Source organism: Sinohyriopsis cumingii, chromosome 8, assembly GCF_028554795.1.
Source record: "Sinohyriopsis cumingii isolate HCF-2022 chromosome 8, ASM2855479v2, whole genome shotgun sequence".
NCBI lineage: Eukaryota > Metazoa > Mollusca > Bivalvia > Unionida > Unionidae > Sinohyriopsis > Sinohyriopsis cumingii.
Window position 1 is genome coordinate 106,834,749 of NC_142968.1, and position 19,187 is coordinate 106,853,935.

The 19,187-nt window shown below is 41.3% G+C and overlaps 1 protein-coding gene across 1 annotated transcript in view; it reads left to right on the top strand.

Annotated features, from left to right (window-relative positions):
* The window catches only part of LOC149794321 (E3 ubiquitin-protein ligase TRIM45-like), a 55,817-nt gene extending 37,692 nt beyond the window's left edge, over positions 1-18,125 (top strand). The window contains exons 3-5 of the mRNA XM_089968482.1: positions 14,447-14,734; positions 15,576-15,605; positions 16,162-18,125. Of these exons, the coding sequence (XP_089824608.1) occupies positions 14,447-14,734; positions 15,576-15,605; positions 16,162-16,808 (965 nt within the window). The 3' untranslated portion in view covers positions 16,809-18,125. The remainder of the gene's footprint in view (positions 1-14,446; positions 14,735-15,575; positions 15,606-16,161) is intronic.
* The last annotated feature ends 1,062 nt before the right edge of the window (positions 18,126-19,187 follow it).

The window sequence follows — 19,187 nt, forward strand, 5'->3', positions numbered from 1 at the left end:
GCATCATTTTTTTTTTTTTTGTTCTTTCTCAATAATCGAAAACGTCTAAGTCTCGAACGGTTCTTCTTTTCTTGGCCTTTCTCGCTTGAAGTCTGGTGAAAGGGTGTTTTCTTCGTCGTCTCTTTCTGCCTTGTCCTTGCTGAATGCCTGACTCGGTAGCGTGCAGGGCATTTATAGGTGTTTCTCGGTGACCCAAAATGTCTTTGCCCGTTTGCAGCAAGACATTTTTGCCTGCCCTCATGAAGGCTTCTTTAGGGTTTTGTTTGTCGATGATGACATTTTGGAGAAATTCTTTGACTTGCGTCAGTGCCGCATCTTTCAATGCGTGCAATCCGCGTGTCACCATCGGTTTCAACACCGGGGCCACCGAACGAAAGGCCGATTTTAACATATCTCCTAAACCGTGTCCTCGCTGTCGAGCAACCCCTCCGTACACTGGATACATGACTTACGAATCGTGAGAAAACCGTTTTCGAAAATGGAGTTTCACCGTGACTTTTCCTTTGGTGAATGGAATATTTTGTCCCAAATCTCCTTTTATAGTAATGTTGACCGTGTCCAAATACGACTTACTGACAGGCAAATAGTGAGGATGTACAAATTCGCGGTGGACGTGGTAAGTGTTTCCACCTTCCTCGTCAGTGTTCGTGGCAGAATCCACTTTGAAAGGAATGACACGCAGTAACGGTACGGAGGTGTGTCCCACCACGTTATACTCCACCACATCGGAGTACACAAACATCAAATTCAGTCCTTGGTTCAGTTCTACCGGGGCACGAAATAACTTGCTAAAAGACTCGTTGTCGTAAACGATGGGTAATTCACTTTTCTTCATCATGCTCATTCTCAGGTTCATGTCTCCGCCCAACATGTCATACAATTCAGGACAAAATAAAATGGACAGGATTTTACTCAGTTCAAATTTCATCAAGAAGCGACGAGCTGTTTTGTGGTACTCCATGGTGACACTTTTGTTAACATGCTCCAAAGCTTTCAGAAACACGACATTAAACCTGGAGGCTATGGTGCTGACCAAATGTTGACCACTAAAATAATAGCCTGGGGAAATGAACAGGTGATAGGTGGTGTACTTTTGTGTACGGGTTTTCTTGTCATATTTGACATTGCTATCCATCCACTGTTGCAATTGTTCGTCATGAACTTCCACATCAAAAAAATTTTGATTGGGAAGGACATTGAGGACTTGGGTCGGGTGAATCATTTCTACTAAAGCCACTTCCCAATGGGCTTCGTGATCTAAGGGGATGGCCTGAGGTAATTTGGCCGTGTAACAGCACAACGTGTTGTGGGGAAACACCTCCACGGAACTGTCACTGGGTAAGGTTAAGTAAAATTGGGTTTGGTGACTCATAATTCCAGAGTTCTGTGTCTGTCCGAGGGGTTACTGGACGTCAGAGGCGTGTCTCCGCCCAAAATGGGGTTCTGATTGTGGTGATTGGAGTGGTGACTGCCACTGGCACTGGACACAAGGTTCCCGTTGGAAGAGAATTTCAGGGAGGGATTGGGAAGCAGGTAACCGATGCAACTGCTCAATAAAATGGTCCACAATTATTTGTCTCCTTGTTGCAAACTCAAATTGGCGATGGCTGCCCCGATGACACAATACACCACGAAGATTTGGCAGAAAAAGACGATTTGCGTTTTAGGCACACGTTCTCCACACCACACCCACAAGGGTTGTTTTTGTAAATCTTGCACAGAAGAACTAGGTGAAGGAGGAGTGGTCGACGTAGCTGCGTCTGCTGTGTGAAAGGGCATGATGGTCACTTCTTTTTATAGTCGATGACTTGCGAAGCGTCGATCCAAGAATCAAAACTGGGTGGATATCCTTTCCAACGTACTTTGACTTCTTTGACACGTCGTTTGCCCACTTTACGGGTTCTGCGTTCGAGAATGCTTTCGATGTCGTACACGTCGTCTTCGTTTTTGGTGACACGTTGTAACTCGGGCAAATAAAACGTTCCTTTGAGCACTTCTCCGTTCATGTCTTCCAATTTATAGACGGCAGGATGACGGCCATGCACTCGTCCAGTGACGCGAAACAATTCGGTCGTCCAGTTAGGTAAGTAACCTTTGTCGAAAGTGCGTTTGGTTTTGTCAATGCGCACCCAATCTCCTACGGCCAAGTCTCCACTTTTCTTGGGGACAGCCCTCGTCGGGGACGTACCAAGCAGGCGCTCAAACACCAACACTTCGTTGTCGGGAGTCACGTCTTGCGGGGCACGTCCAATGCTTCGATGGTAAGATTGGTTGTACGCTTGCACCAGGTGCGGTAAGATGTCGATGTACTTCAGAGTGTGGTGATGCGTAAAATATTTCCACATGCGTTCTTTCAAAGTGCGTTGAAAACGTTCCACGATGCTGGCTTTGGTTTCGGGATTCTCGGTGGTAAAAAAATGAATGTCACGTTTCTTTAATTCTTTTTGGAAACCTTGGTTCAGAAATTCGGTACCTTTGTCCGTTTGCCATCGAAGAGGGTGACGACCGCTTTGTTTCAACACCCGTTGCAGGGCTCGCACTAACTCGCTGCTCGATTTGGAAGTCAAGGGTACGACCCAAGCAAATTTGGAAAAGACGTCGATGACACAAAACAAATATTTGTAGCCACGATTGTAGCTGGCCAAATGAGAGACATCGGCTAAATCGGCTTGCCATTGATGATCGATGCCTTCCACTCGGGTGCGACTTCTGGCAAACTTGCGTCGAATGGGTTTGTGTAAAGTGTAGGTAGCTTGTTCTTGTAACCATCGTTGCACTTGAGATAAACGGAGACTTTTCAGTCGCGTTTTGGCAGCACGATACAATTTTTGAACTCCTGCGTAACCTGCAGGATGGGAGGGATCGTAGTAAATGCTGGCTAAGACTTTTTCCATTTTTTTGTGTTGGTTGGTGTGTTAATAAGGCACCCACTCTTGGAGGATGCTACTCTTTTTCTCTTGGGGTATTTTCTTGGATTGCAATGCTTTGCGTGTGCGACCGGCAATAGGTGTTGAAGAGGAGGAGGATGTCTGAGCGGGGGATATCGGTTCTTGTTTCACTTCTGTCTTCACTTCTGTCTTCACTTTCTTTTTCTCTTGTGATGAAGAAGGGGTGGCCATCATCTTTTTAATCCATCCAATTCTGGAGGTAGGTGGTGTTGTTAACTTGCGTACTTTTTCTGGTGGAGTTTGAAACCCTTCTTCTTCTTCTTTTCCTTTTTCTGTCTTGGTCACTGGTACTGGTACTGGTACTGGTGATGGTGCTGGACTTTTCATCAAGGTCTTAAAATCTTTCAGAGTGGGTAGAGCTGTTTCGTCTAAAGCTTTCTGGTGAAAGAGTTGCAGTCGTTGCAAGAGTTGACCGTACTTTTGCGATTTTTCTGTTTCGGACAAATCTTGGCGATCCATCAAGGACTGCAGTTCGTGTTGTAACTGGGACATCTCGCTCAAATTGGGATTGGGAGGTAAATGCGGGGTGTGTTGTTCTTGCCACCGATGGTATTCCATCCATCGTTTGTAAGGCACTAAAGCTAGTTTTCGTCCTTCCATGGGGTTGTCAGGGGTCGATTCTGAGATCTTGGAACTTCCGAGGGCCTTTTTATCTTGCTCCCACCAGTCCTCCCAACATGGTTCCCAAGACTCCTTTCAGTATGGGGCCTAACAAGAGAGGTAAAATACCTCCACGTTGCACTAACATCTTCTTTTTTTGACGAATGGGAATTTTCTTTTGAACCATTTGGCGAAGAACGTGACGATGTTTGCCTAAGCATTGTTTCTGGTGTTTGGACAAAGGGATCGTGCCTTTCAAAACGTTCAAACAACATTCGCACACGGTATCGATGACCTCTTTGGAGGCTGTTTGAATGAGTTTTTTTCGTAGGGGTGGAGAAGCTTTGGACAGGACAGATAACATGTCCCCATGTTTGGCTAAACGTGGTGGCAGTCCTTTCCTTTTCTTTCCTTGGGGTTTTCTGGAGGGTGACATCTTTGAGTCTTCAGGAGCACCAAAAAACACTGATACCCGACTTGGTCACAGGCCTTTTTTATACTGGAACGCGTCGCCACTGATTGTCTTTACGTCGTATTAGTTTGAGGACAGGCATGACACGTCGTGCAGGGATACGTAACGGACTAAATCGAGCCAGTTCTTGCTTGGACAAATCCAGTAAACTTTGTAACATGCCCGATCTTTCTTGAACTTTGATTTTGGGAGAAGGTACTTTGTGAGCAGCAGCCACTGCCACTAAATTGGAAGGTCCTGCCACTGGGGAAGTTCTTTTGGGGGTCATCAACGGAGAAGTTCTTGGTGTGATCAACGTCTCCAAGTACTCTTCAGTTCTGGGTGTCATTAACGGAGAAGTGGACAAACGTGAGGCTGCCGGAGACTCAGTCACCGCCGTGGCAGGTCGTGGTTTGCGAGTGTAAGGTTGCGTCCTGGCCGAAGTGCCTCTCTTGCGACTAGTTTTCTGTGGACTTTTCTTTTTCTGGGGACTTTTTCTCTGTTTCTTTTTCTGGGGGCTACTTTTCTTTTTCCGGGGTGGTGTCTGGTAAGAGGAGGGTCCTGCCACTGGAGAAGTTCTCCTTGGGGACCTGGTCTTTTTCTTCTTGGGGCTTCGTTGGACTTTTGTCTTGGGTATAACTTTGGGGGCATTAGGATCCCATCTTAAGAGTGAGCGAATGATGACCCCTCCTAGAGTACCGCTCCCTCCAGGTTTCAAAATGATTTGTTTTTTGGTTTGAGTGTCGATGCGGGGATCGGCCAGTTGGACCAAAGCGACTTTGTTTCGATCAAAAAAGCGTTTGGTTTGATGAGGAATCTGAATGATTCCTTGGAGTAATTGACGTGCCGTCACCGTGAACCATCGTAAGACTTCTTTGAGACTAGCTTCTAAGACACGAGCTCGTGTTTGTGGATCTTTTTCTCGACTGATGCCATATAAGGCACGAATCAGTTTGACGGGAAGATGCGATTGAAGGGACGTCATGTTCGCACTGAGAGAGAGACAGACGAAAAAGGGTATGAGGTTTTTATAGATTTTTTTATGTGAAGTGAAATGAAGTCGAGGACGGAGACGTGTACAGGACAGGCCCTCCGTCTTGGCACCAGTGGTGAAACAAGTGGGTACGAAATCGCAAATACTCGGGGGTCGTAGGTTTCAAATCGACGAGTAAATAGGCGTGTGGAGTTTGAGTGGCATCGTCGTACGCCTGAGTCAGCCAATGCGTTCCTAACTGTTTGGCTAAGACTTGCACTTGCGATTTATCTCGAGGGCTTTTAAACAAGACCACGTAATGCGCATTGAGACTGATGGTGCGATGGGCTTTACTTTGTTGAAACAAATTTTGGGTGATGTAAACGACACTGGCATTACGGTGATGCCCTTTGCGCGTGAACCACAGTTTAATTTCTTCTTCGTCTTCTCCTAACATGTCGTCAAAAATGACCAAATGGGTTAGACGGGAGTCAGAGACGATGCCGTCGTCTTCTTTAGGAATGCCTTCCACAAACACGATGGAATCGCCTTGACTTTCTCGCAAGAGGCTGTACGCCGATTGCCACTCTTTGTAACACCACACGATTCGTTGAGGGGGTCGATCGATCAAATGATGTTTATGTTCGATCAAACGTTTGACGAATTCGGTTTTGCCTGAACCGCTAGGTCCAGCAATGAGCATGTTAAAGGGATGGCGAAGATACAAAGCCTCCCAACTGGCACGATCTAAGTGTTCGTCGATGACTTTGACAGTAGAGGAAGAGGGAGCAGAGACAGCAGAGGTAGCCATAGTGTGAGAAATGTCACTTGTGACACGAAAACAAACAAGACAAGAGTTTATATACTTTTTTTCAGAACACGTTTATTGAATGTTTTTTTTCAAACATGAATACGAAAGACAAAAATACATAAAAGCCAAAGGCTTAAGTACAAGAATAAAAGGCACATGATAACCATGAACGTGGAATAAAAACAAGTGTCTGTACAACAACCACATGTTTTGGGTAAAGTTCTAACCAGTTCTATAGTAGGGGGTAAGGTCACACAAGTGTCCTCCCGAAAGGGTCTTTCAGGCCTGTCCAGGACAGTCCTGTCCTGGGTGACGGGTTCTTCTGGCACCGTCACTAACACAGGTTGAAAAGTAACTTTTTTCCTTGAATAACTCTCGTGCATACTGGGCTACCTCTTGTGTCCAAGCCTCAAAACCCTGGTCTCGGTGATGTCCAACATTTGACTCCTAACCAATCTCGTTTCTTCTTCGTCAACGACATGGTAAGTTACTTCAATGAACAATGAACTATCGATCTTGCCTAGGGTTCCTTTTTATATACAGACCAATACCGACGTGACCGTACGGCAAAGTAAAGTGATTGGGAAGTCGCACTCGCTTCTGGTATACAATTTGATAGACTTTTTCCAAGGGTCGACTGACGATGTGGTGAGTGGGTAAACGTACAATCTTGTTCGGTTGATAGGTGGTCACTTTAAAGTTTCCATCCTCTCCCGATTGCAAGGCTTCTTTCAATACCCCAAAGTTGACCACAAGACTGGTACGATGATTCAGAGTCAGTCCTTTCACTTTGCACGTCGTGTGCACTTCTCCTTGTTTGTCCCGGTATTCGTAGCCGTAATTTTTGGGGCCGCCACTGACGAAACTTAGAATCTTGTCGTCGGGATGCTCGTCTGTCCAGGCTCCTAAACGGTCTCCTTCGATGTCAGGGTGCTGTTGACTCGGGTGATGGATGTAAATGCAACTGTCCGTGTCAAAGTACAGGACGCGTTCTTCTAACAGTTCTAAAGCTTCGTACAATTTTAAGCGAGCATGAGCTGTCACGTAAGCCGCAATGATGACATTTCCAAAAGGGTCGTCTTGTACAAAGTCCAGATCTTCTTCGTAATTGACCAAGATCAAATCCTCTCGAACGACGTCCACGTGTTTCATGTATTTGGTTTTGTCGTGAATCATCTGGAAGTAGCGGGAAGGTTCTGTCAAATATTCCGTCTTGGGTAAACACGGTCGTTGTGCCATTTTACCCCACAAGCAATTTAACATCACTTTGGCAAACGATCGCCTGCCTTCGTTTTTTTCGATGTGGTCTAAAGAGATGCCTTCTTGTTCGTAGTATTTCTCTTTGAATTGTATTTGGTCTTCGGGAGTGTGACACCAGGAAGGATAGCCGCTGGCTTCTTGTTTCAGTTTCAAAAAGGCATCCACGTAGTCGGCGAAAATGCCTTTCTGAGTAGGGTCACCCTTGTGGTACTGTTGTGTCTTGGGAAAGTGGCAAATTTCGTACACTTCTAACAGTTGGTATCCCATGTCCAGAGCTTTGAACAATTATATGCTGACCCAGGTTCCCGTCAAGGTCCGTTCTTCCTGGGTGTGCTGACAAGGCTGATCTTGGTTGCACGTTTCGGCACAAGTACGGCACAAGGGAAACATCAGTTTGCCTTGACAATGGTGAGGTAAGACGGGATGGTATAGGTTCGTGGGAGGCAAAACTTTACACTTGATCAAGCCTTCGTATTGTCGAATGTTTTTCAGGTCGATGTGTTCCGTTAACAATTGCGGGTGCGCTACAGGAAAGCGACAATATTTGCACACGTAGGGATACAGCGAACACACGTCCAAGTATTTGATTTCTTCTCCTTTCTCTTCGTCGGCTTGGTACAGCAAACAGGTGGCATTGGTCCTTCCTCCGTACAAACTATCCCTCGGGTTCAGCGGGTCCATGAACTGGTAACCTTCCACGAGGCGTTTAAACTCGGGATCGGTTTTCATACGGTGATCGTACTCGTGTTCCCACATTTCCACCACTTGGTATCCTTCCTGTTCTAACTTTAGGCGCCGCTGACAAGTGTTCTGGTACAAGTCTTCCATGGTTCGTTGCATTTTTAGTGCCACGGTCAGGGTAACAGACGGGACATCCGTGAAATAAGCAACCGTTAAACTCGTACACGATCTTGGGGTTTTCTAAGTCCCAGCCATCGACCGAATACGTTCCGATGGTCTTTTCGCCCCCTCCGTTGCGGGCATGCTGAATCCACTTGTCTTCCTTGTCGCACAAGTAATGTAACCAACGTAGGGCTTTGACCGAGTATTGACGTTTGACAAAGTGGGTCGTTTGAGGACTGATGACAGCCACAGTGTTTTCAGGCATGAATCGTTGTCGATACACTAAGGAACACGCTTTGGCAATGGTGCAAGCTTCTTTCAAAGGATTGACCCCTCCTTGTTCCATGAACAGTTCTCGAAATTTTCCACAGCAACGCCGTAAAATGTCCACGTCAGAACGACAATACTTTAGCATTTCTTCCTGAAAGTCGAAAGGGTCCGAGGCGTGAGCTTGGTACCAAACGTAGAAAGCTTCTCGTTGTTCGGTACGCATGTTGTCGGGGTCGTAATAGTGAGCCTCAGGTAAATGGGGTAGAACGGCATGTCGATTGGCTTCCGTATTGAAAAAGTGAGGAAAGTACCCTTTAGCCATTTCTGTCATTCCAAACGTTTCAGGCATTCGACTCAAAGGCATGGCCAAGTAACTCATCGAATCTTTAAACTGCACTTGTCCCACTTGCATGAAAATGATTTTGGCTCCGTTCAAAGTCACTTTAGGACGCTCGGTGCCTTGTTCCGTATAGTATCTGAGAAGAAACTGTCCATCGTATCCGGAGAAATTGTGAGCCATCACTGTGGCATGACGATGACAATCTCCGTAACGTTCGATGTCCTCTTGGCTCCACGTCTTGTCGATGGGATCTAAGACCCATTGGGCAAAATCGGCTAACGTGTTCGGTCCTCGAAAGATTTTTTCACGCCCTCCAGGAATCTTGCTGCAGTGAGGGCAATGACTGAAGATAGGTTCTTGAATGCACTTCTCGCACGCTCGATGAGCCACGCAGAAATTAGGAATGTGAATGCCGGTCTCTTGCATGCATTCGAAATCGAAAAAGATGAAACTGCTTTTCTTCTTGTCACCGTCCTCTTTCTCTGGTGGGGGTTGGTATTTTTGCACGTAGCATTGGTTTTCCAAGTCGACGATGTGGTGACAAATGTGACATTTTTTCTTTCCTCGACATACGTGTGCCTTGGTACTGTTGGTAGGTATGCCTTGTCTACACGTAGGGCACAATCTCAGGAGTTGACAAGCACATTTCTTCTGTGAACCTTGTGTTTTCAAATGTTGTTGGTAACAGGTAGGGCTGACAAACGTGCGCAGACAAGTCGAACAAGGCACTGGTTCTTCGCTCAGACAGGGTGGAGAGGCCAAACATCCTGGGCATTTCCATCCACAATGCTTGTGTTGCTCTCGATTGTTATAACCATAATCACATTTCTCACAGTAATATCTGTATCCCAGGAATCCGGTGATAGTGGTAATGGTATCGAAATGGTCATCGTGATAATAAACATGAATGTATTTTCCGTCCTTAAAGTCTTGGCCTCGAAACAACAGAGGTCCGCGCATTTCTTGAGGGTGCACTTTCAAGGTGTAGCGTGGAGCTAGGGCATCTTGCAATTTTTGCATCTCAGGAATGCCACAGGGTGTGTCTTTGGACAGACCAGCTTGTTGCAACAGGAGTTCTGCTTCGTTTCTTTGTTTGGCTCGTCCGATTGTCGAATAGTTTTCCAGGCTCTTTTCCATTCTACCGTGTCGTTCTTGTTGGCATAGGTTCGTCCCACCACGATGGCTCGAGCTAAACACATCTGGTCTTGAGGGTTGTTAATTCGGACGAGACTTGTTTTGGTGTTGCGAAGGTCGTCCACCAATAACATCTTTTTGCGTCCAGTCCCTTGAGGAGGAGAGACGTGGGCCATTTTCAGTGTGGCTTTACCATCGGTGATGTCAAACTGGTCATTAGATTGTTGTACGTGTTGAATCTTGTCCATGACTTTGGAAAGGGTTAGTTCTGCGGGTCTGCTAAACTCGATCCAAACAGGGGATTTCAAACCGTCGTGATCTATGGATAGTGTCAAGCGATCGTCTTCTTTGGGTTGACATTGTCGCTTGAGTGCGGTGAGCAAAGAATCCCACATCTCGGTGATAAACCCTTCTGCTTTCTTCAATGGTACGTCGGCCTTGAAATCTTTAAACTTCACTGTGTAGGTGTAAGCCGTGGTTCTAAATTTTCTAGAGGAGCGCTTTTCCGTCTCTCGAATGGAATAGTACTTTTCAGGGTTGACTAAGGGTGGTGAACTTGGTTTAGAGGGTTCTGATTCTGGTTCACTCATGTCCTCTTCAAAATCACTGGCATGAATTTGTGCCAAGATTTCAGCCCTGGTACGAGGCGATAGATCACGTTTCTGCCTCTTACTTTCTTCTTCTTCTTCTTTCTTCTCGAATGAATAGGATCGTTTCATCTTGAGTCAAAAACGTCAAATGACTAAAGTTTAAACACCATAGACTAATTTATAGTCATGACAAACCAGCGTATATAAAAGGGTGTGTGTCTTGTCCTTTCACTATTCATTTCACTCTCAAACCGAGCACAACGATGGAAGAGACTACCCAGATGGAACGTTTCGTCAGAGCTTTGCGAGGGGTCATTAGAAAATTCTCTTCAGACCAGCCTACGGACTACTCTCCTTCCTTTCGAGATAAAAGTCAGGATACTTGCTATATACCTGTTATTATTGTAAAGAAAAAGGACATTGGTCTCCAGATTGCCCAAAAAAGAAACAAGAGGAGTCAGAAGAAAGGAAGGATTCTTCAGAAGAAGAGAGGGATTCTTCGGAAGAAGAGAGGGATTCTTCAGAGGAAGAAGAGGAAGAAAGAAGACAATTCTATTTAAAAGAGGCAAAGAAACAGGAGAAGAAAAGAAGAAGGGAAGAAAATGAGGAAAAAACGGTGAAGAAATTCAAAAAACAGAGAGACTAAACAAGGAGAAAGAAGAAGTCAATGAACTTTTAATTAAAGTGTTCTGTTGTGAATTGTGAATTGGATTGTAACTATGGAGAAAAGAATACATTAATGATATAAGGTAAGTGTCTTTGAGTTTTGATTTTAAAATAAGAAGCTGCACTCACGCACTCATACACAGACACGTACTATAAGGGTAAAATGGGTGGGGTTTATTTTTGAGTTATTGGCAAATTGAAATTGTATTTCTTTTCGAGAAATGTGGGTGGCCCTGAAAAGGGCCTTTTTTCTTTATGGTGTAGGAGTGAGTTTAACCAATCAACTTTAACTGCCTTAAGCCTTTGCCACGGCCAAGGCCTACTTCTGATGATTGGGTTGAAATCACTAAGGGTGGTACGATAGGCTTATTCACAGGGTTGGCGTGTTTAGCTCGGGAAGGTCGTATTCTCTTCGGTCGTGATAAAGAAGTCTGATACATTTGTTTCAGACTTCTTAACTCCGCTAAAATGTCCAACAGTACCGTAGCCGTTTGATTTTCACCCTCTTGTTTCTTTGCTGCTACTTCTTCTTGCTGTTGTTTTTTTCTTACCTCTTCTTGTTGCTGTTGCTGTTGCTGTAGGAGAAAAGCTTGTTCCGCTTCCTTTTGTCGTTGCATAAATTTCTCCAATTCTTCTTTCTGTCTCTGTCTAAAATTCTCCACTTGCGGTAATGAAGAATGAGACGAAGGTTCCGGAACAAATTCTTGCGAGGTAAGAAAATCCACAAAATCCCAGTGTACCTCTTCTGAAAGTAAGTCCGGGTTCCCTTGGGCGGTCTCCCCTGCTGGTGCACCCCAATGGATCGTTTTCTGAATTTCCGTCATGTTGAATCACTGTCGCATAGATTGACTGCACACAAGCGCTAGCGAATCTATATAGACCAACTGACGTCACAGACTAATCTCTTCAGATTGGATGCGGGCTGACTGAATTTTGTAACGCGTATTTGGATTGGTGAATGAACTCAATCCGTTTCAATCCTACCTCTACCTATAAATAAGCGCAGTTCAGTGCATTGATTCACTTGTTCTCGTCGCTTCAAGATGTGGACCGATGTGCAATCTTCTACGCTTGTGTCTTCCATGATGTTCACAGGACAAACACCAGTCTGTGGATACGTAGGATCTACGTAGAAAGACAAGGATGCCTCAAAAGAGTCCTGATTTACGGTCCTACAGTGAAACGCAGCCTAAGGACAAGAAGAAGACCAATGCGGTGCCCTTTATGTTAATGGATACATTAACATAAACCCAAAGGCCCTTTTCAGGGCCAGCCATATTTCTCGAAAAGAGAATGACTTTATTCAATTGCCTACCCCTTTTTAAAATTTAAATTTAAATTTAAATTTTAAAAAAATTAATAAAAAAAAATCCCATGTTCAATTCCCCTTGAGGCTAGAGTGGCCTAGGGTTTTTTCTCCATGTTCAATTCCCCTTGAGGCTAGAGTAGCCCAAGACTATTTCCCATGTTAAATTCCCCTTGAGGCTAGAGTGGCCCACGATTTTTCTCCATGTTAATTTTCCATTGAGGCTAGAGTGGCCCAGGGGTCTCTGTAATGCTAATTCCCATTGAGGCTAGGGTGGCCCCATTCACTACTAACGGTTGTACGGTTATGATGAAGTTCTATGTGACTCACTGTTATGCGCTGGGGTAGGATGTTCCCAATATTTATTTGAATTACTGAGGAATTCCCACCCTGGCTCGTTTTTATAGGAAGTGAAATTAGTGATAGAGAGAGGTAAAGCTCCGAGCCCCCAGTCAGCAATACCGACAATTAAATTATTAAGAACACAAAGGTGAAATCCAAAAGAATAACAATTTAATACAAATTAAACGATATTAAGTTCTCAACCAATCTGCTTCCTCTCGACCATGTGACAACCTATTTCATCACGTGATTTTAGTGTGAGATGGCTTTCCCCTGTACTTGGTTTCTACTCATCTGTGTTTACTACGCCAATTGCTTTCCTCCTTCCGGCGTTCTCCGATTCTTCCTGTCCTCTTCCCCTTTTGTCTTCTTTTCTCCTCCTCCTTTCTTTCTCTCTTTCTCCTTCAACGAGGCTTGCTCCCCGCCTACTTCTATTCTCTATTTCTCCTTCAACGAAGCTTGTTCTCCGCCTACTTCTATCCCGTCTCTCTGAGACTCGGGACTTGACTACTCTGTCCCCAAAAGCTTCCTACGAAAAACACAAGGATTTGTGTTAGCCATCTCTCTCACACTAAATCAACAATCAATCACTCATCAGATCAAGGTTATCTACATCTTTGGTCACGCATTCGTGCACATCGAAAAACACACACGTTCTTATAGAAACAACGTTGCAATAAGAGCGGTATCCTACTTATCATACAGAAATCACTAAATTGCGTCACATCAATATATATATATATATATATATATATATATATATATATATATATATATATATATATATATATATATATATATATATATATATATATATATATATATATTCTTAATCTCATTATTCTCAACAATATCACAATAATCCGACGCATTTCTGTACTTTACACTCCCACAAGTGTACACAAATATTCAAATATTCATATTATTTAAATTTACACACTGCAGCCATTTTACAAGCTACCATTTAATTCACAATGGCAAAATCTAGAATATCACATGAATAAATACACTAGTTTACTACGAAGTAACTAAATAGCGAAATACAATATTAATTCTGACGAGCGAGCAATCTACATAATCATAGCTCATTTCTCAAGTACGCATGTAAATTAAACAATACAAGGGTAATTCTACGTGCTAACGATTCTAGTAAGTAAATATACATACTGCACTTAATTACAATTACAATGCCGTAACATTCTGCAACAATCGAGCAAATAACTCACTGACCTTTACGAAGCTTTCTGTCCTTAGAATGTACTAAGAGTTTTCCCGCCAAATCACGAGTGGCTCCCTCGGAGTGAGTATATTCTGCTTTACCAGTATGACGGCTTACAAATCACTAATTCGTTATCAGTTCAAATGACTGTTAAGTTCTGGTTGGAATTGATGGCCCCACCCTTCCTCAGTTCTGATTGGATATCAATTCTACCCCCAGTCGGTCCAAATAAAGAGATGAGCCTCAGGCCATCTGTCAAAGCGGGGAGATTTACAATAGCTTTGAGGGTCCTTTGTTCTTAGAACAAAGCTTCTAAAATCTATATGCTAGTGTTAACACCTAAAGGGGGTGGTGGTTCTTGTACAAACAAAATCGCCTCAGCAGTGCAGGGTCGACATACTCATTGCGCTAATCCATTCCTTTGTTCCTAACTTACGTAATCGCTGGCAGGCAAACGTGACAGTCATGATGAAGATATTATCTGGAAGTCGGTGACGAAAAGAAAATAATCACATCCAAAGAATGGTTAAGAAGAAAAAGTAACGATAATTTAAAAAGATTTTACAATTTTTTGTGAATGTGAATTTGCATGACGTACTTTGAGAAGAAAAACAACAACAACATGAACCGGGCCATAGACACGTGTTTTTCATTTGAAAATATGTTTATGATATATTCCTCCTTTTGATACAGATCTACGCCAGTGTTTGATTCAGCCTTATGCGGTGAAAGCAAAAGTACGCTGCAAAGTGTTTTCTATGCAAGTATCAGAATCGTGGGAACGTGTGCTTGTGGAGAATTTAACAGTCCAAACTACCGACAGTCAGCATCAAGAGTTGGGCTTGACTGTAGACAAAAACGACAATAATGGTTTACTAGAACTCTGGATGACTTTCGACAAGGAGGACGACTATTATCTGCACATGACGCTCCATCATGACAGTTCCACGGGAGTTTGTAAAAAGATCCATGTATTTCATGGTAGGAATCCATTTAAAATCACGTTATATATTTTCTGTTATGTTCCTTGTATAACAGTCACGACTTGTTTGCAACCGTAGCGCTAGCTTGTGAGCAAAGTCGCAGCGATAGCAACCAAGTTATAAATTATCAGGACTAATTTAATTTTCTTCCAGTATATTGTCTTTACTTTGTCCTAACTATATATGTGGGTTAGCGATTTAGGTTGTAGGTTTAGTGTATAAATTTATAATAAAAGTCATACTGAGATAAAATATTCCATTTCTGAAATATTATAAACAAAATTGGTCACCTATGTTCTGGAAGGAATAGTGCAATACAGGCAAAGAAACATATATGTAGACTTTCCATTCTGTATACGTTAAATGAAACAAAATGGTCTAATATGCGATAAGTCAAGAAAGAAAGAAAAAAGAAAAGAAAAAAATTGCATTAAAGGTTTTCAGCAAATAAAGTTACAAAATATACCAAAAAAATCAAATGCGCAGTCTTTAAATTCATGTAACTGGTACCGAAGAAGACATAAATTGTTAAAATTACTTGAATGGCGCAATATATATATATATATATATATATATATATATATATATATATATATATATATATATATATATATATATATATATATATATATATATATATATATATATATATATATATATATATATATATATATATATATATATATATATATATATATATATATATATATATATATATATATATATATATATATATATATATATATATATATATATATATATATATATATATATATATAATTAATTAAAAGACTTGTAATGCTTGTAATATTTTATGTCATGTTTTCTTTTTGTTGCAGAAAATTCAGCAGTGCTTGAAAGTGTCATTTGTAAGTTTATGACAAAATCAATTCAAGTGGAAATTCACCACAACGCATAGTCACGAATCTTTCCTAATAATTAGTTTAGGTGTTCTAGCCATAAACCATTTCACATAGAAAATAATTTTACATAGCATGTGGGCATGGACAATTGTATTTTATTTACACACATGTATCATTGCATACACGGTGTGGCTCGAGAAATGTTTTTTTACAAAGAGACTGGTTCAGAATTTTCAATATCATGTTTCATGTTTTCAATTATTTAAATAAATTAAACAATAAAAGTCATTCATAATATAAGCACGAATATTTCTGTTTGAATTCATAGCTGATTAAATCTAGAGATGAGGTCACGGGATGTTAATAAGAATAAAATACCCCCCAACAAAAAAAAATAAACAGCAAAAAATAAACAAACATAAGCGCAGAACAAGAACTTTTAAATAAAGTGGAGAACAATTCATGATTTTGTGTTCGGTTTGAATTCCAGCCTGCAATTATGTATGGCTCTATCCCGATTGTATTCGTATTCTTGCTTTACGTTAACTTTTTTCAATTAAAGGTCCTTACTTTAGAATCAATGGAGCAACACTAAACGTCGACCAAGACCGGAACGTCAGCATAGATGGTTTGGAACTCCAGTTTGGTTCACCTGCGTCACCATCTGAAGAAGCGCTAAAATTGTATGGCGGTGCTCTGGGTAGCATATCGTTCAATTCAGAGGTAATCGATCACCTTTATTATGAGGTGGAAGTACATTACTCCCCAGTAGTGTTACAGGAGGAATATCTTGTTTTTGAGATAGGTCTTGGAAGGAGAGAGAGTATAGACGATAGCGACCACTGCTTGTCAGGCACAAAAGGTTGTTTGTCCATTCATGCTGCAACTTGCCAGGATCATACAGCTTTTTGTTTATTTGTGGCTTTTTCCTGTGATTTTCGTTTACATTCACAAATTGCGCCACTCGAACTAGGTGCTACCGTCTACAAAAGATATGGCATATCCTTGAACTTGAAAAAGGGTTTTTGTGCCGTAATTGACTTGGAAGATAATAATCAAGTGTGCAGAGTTGGGGAAATGAATGTGTCTGGTGATGTTTGGCCAACGTTTGGAATATATAATCCCCATAAAGTGAATGTACGAATGGTACTCAAAAGTGGTTCGTTGATTGAAAATGTTCCTCGGTTCATCGGAGACGGAAGTGATTAACAAAGACCACATGAGAGAATGACAATATTTGGCTGTAGCATAACATGTGACAGTTATTTACCAGATTAATGTGCAGTTTATTAAAATCGAGGGAAAAGACTGAAAAGTAAATCTGATTTTAAAGGAGCTGTGAAATATAGCTTTCCTTCTTATGTAATGTTATGTGCATCTAATTGAAGATTATAGTATTGCTGAAATCTCTCAACAATAATTTTGTTTATAACGCAACATATCGGTTATACGCTTGCATATATTGCAATAACTTCGGCGTGCCTGACAAATTTTACGAATAGGTCTGGTAGATCCTGAATACAACAGTGGCGAATGACTAGCATTTGGTTAACCTGTCGTGACGTAATGAATAGAATAAAATGGGCTCAGGCAGTCAAACGGTATGGTTTTAGCATTGTAGTTTGTGGGCTGGACTAGCAATCTAATGCCATCCGTAACATGTAAAAATTAAAGGATTGTATACTTCACTCACCGTATGTAGGTAACTCATCTAGAACAATAAGGCTGGGATGTCGCTGAATTAGACTATAAACTCAGGTACACTCTAAGTGATGTATACTTCACATATACTTGATGTATACTTGATATATACATGATGTATACTTGATATATACATGATGTATACTTGATATATACACGATGTATATACTTGATGTATACTTGATATATATTTGATGTATACTTGATATATATTTGATGTATACTTCATATATACTTGATGTATACTTGATATATACATGATGTATACTTTATATATACTTGATGTATACTTGATATATACTTGATGAATACTTGATATATACTTGATGTATACTTGATATACATGATGTATAATTGATGTATACTTGATATATACTGATATACGTGCTCTTGCCTTAAACTCTATCGATAGTAGCATTAGATTCAATCAAGTCCCAAGGGTTGTTTTTTTTGTCAAATTATTTTTTATTTATCTGCCATATATTGGTAAATGGAGTGGGCCAGTAGTTCCTGCTTGGAGAATTATTTACTTGGAGTGAAATACTGTGACAGTCAAACTTTAAAACAGCCATTAAAATCTGAATAATGTGATATCTTTAAAAGAGCAGTACGTGATTTCCATCAGTGTGATAGTATTATACATGTCTCAAGGTTAACAAGATTTGAGTTATATATGTTTTAAATCAAAGACCTTCACAAGTTGAATTAGGAACATTAACGTTCATTTTTGGTGCAGTCATAAATCAAGTTGCATATTTGATTCAAATTAATCAGTGGATAAAATTTAAACATGATTCGATTTCAATAAAGTGTAATCGATCACTCCGATGTGTTCCCTTGTTTTCGTTGATCTTGGTGTTTGTTCTCTTCTTCTCTGAAAGTGATAATTCAGCCTTTCTTTAAAAGGTGTCTATAATTTATTCTTTGTTCCTTTCTTCCCTAAAAATTATTGTCAAAATCTGTTGGTTACTTAAACGTCACCATGTCATCTTTATTCCCCTGAAGGCTTGATGACTTCAGTACATTTTGCAATTTATACATATTCTTTGATGTTATTACAATTTGAATAAGTCATAAATTTCATCTAACTGACAGGAGTAAGACTCAGGTTAAGTTCATTCTAGTGCACGTTTTCTTTTTTCATTCTCCATAAAACAACAAACTGCATTACTTAAAATAAGACAGGATGTATAATTTTTGTATGTCTCGGACATGGTACTTATACACTGATTCGAACAGGGGGAACACAAATGTTGAATTACTGTATTGACATTCACCCGTGTCAACCAAGCTCAGATAGGCCTATAATAAAGATAGACTTTACTTTCCCAGAATTGCCAACTCCCCCCTCCCCAGCATAGGTCATTCCATAAAGATCATCTGGAAAGAGTCGACGTTAATTGTGCGTCACAGTGGCCTATTTCCAGTATGGTGGTACGTTCTCTTCTTTATTATGCTTACATATATCAAGGACTGATGAATATGGAATGTCAATATGTGTGTATGAATATGGAATGTCAGTATGTGTGTATGGATCTGGCATAATAAAAATGAAGTTGTGAATGCTGAAATTATCAGAGCAGGAGTGACGACATATTGTTTGTAGCTGTAGCTTGTCGAATACCATACAAGTTTATGCGACAGTCCTGCGCCCTTCTCCCATTGGTAACTGGTTGTTATCACAGCACCTACTGCATACTTTGACGAATGTCATACAGCTTGACCCACATTTTTAGCCTGAGTTCCAGCTGCTCCGAAATTAAAACGGCGCCCTTTTGGACATTAAAAATGGCTGCCACGGTGGCCACTTTGGAAATCTTGTCATCGCTGCTCATAATGGAAATGGTTGCACAGATTATGGGCAGTTTGTTATGATTGAAATTGCTG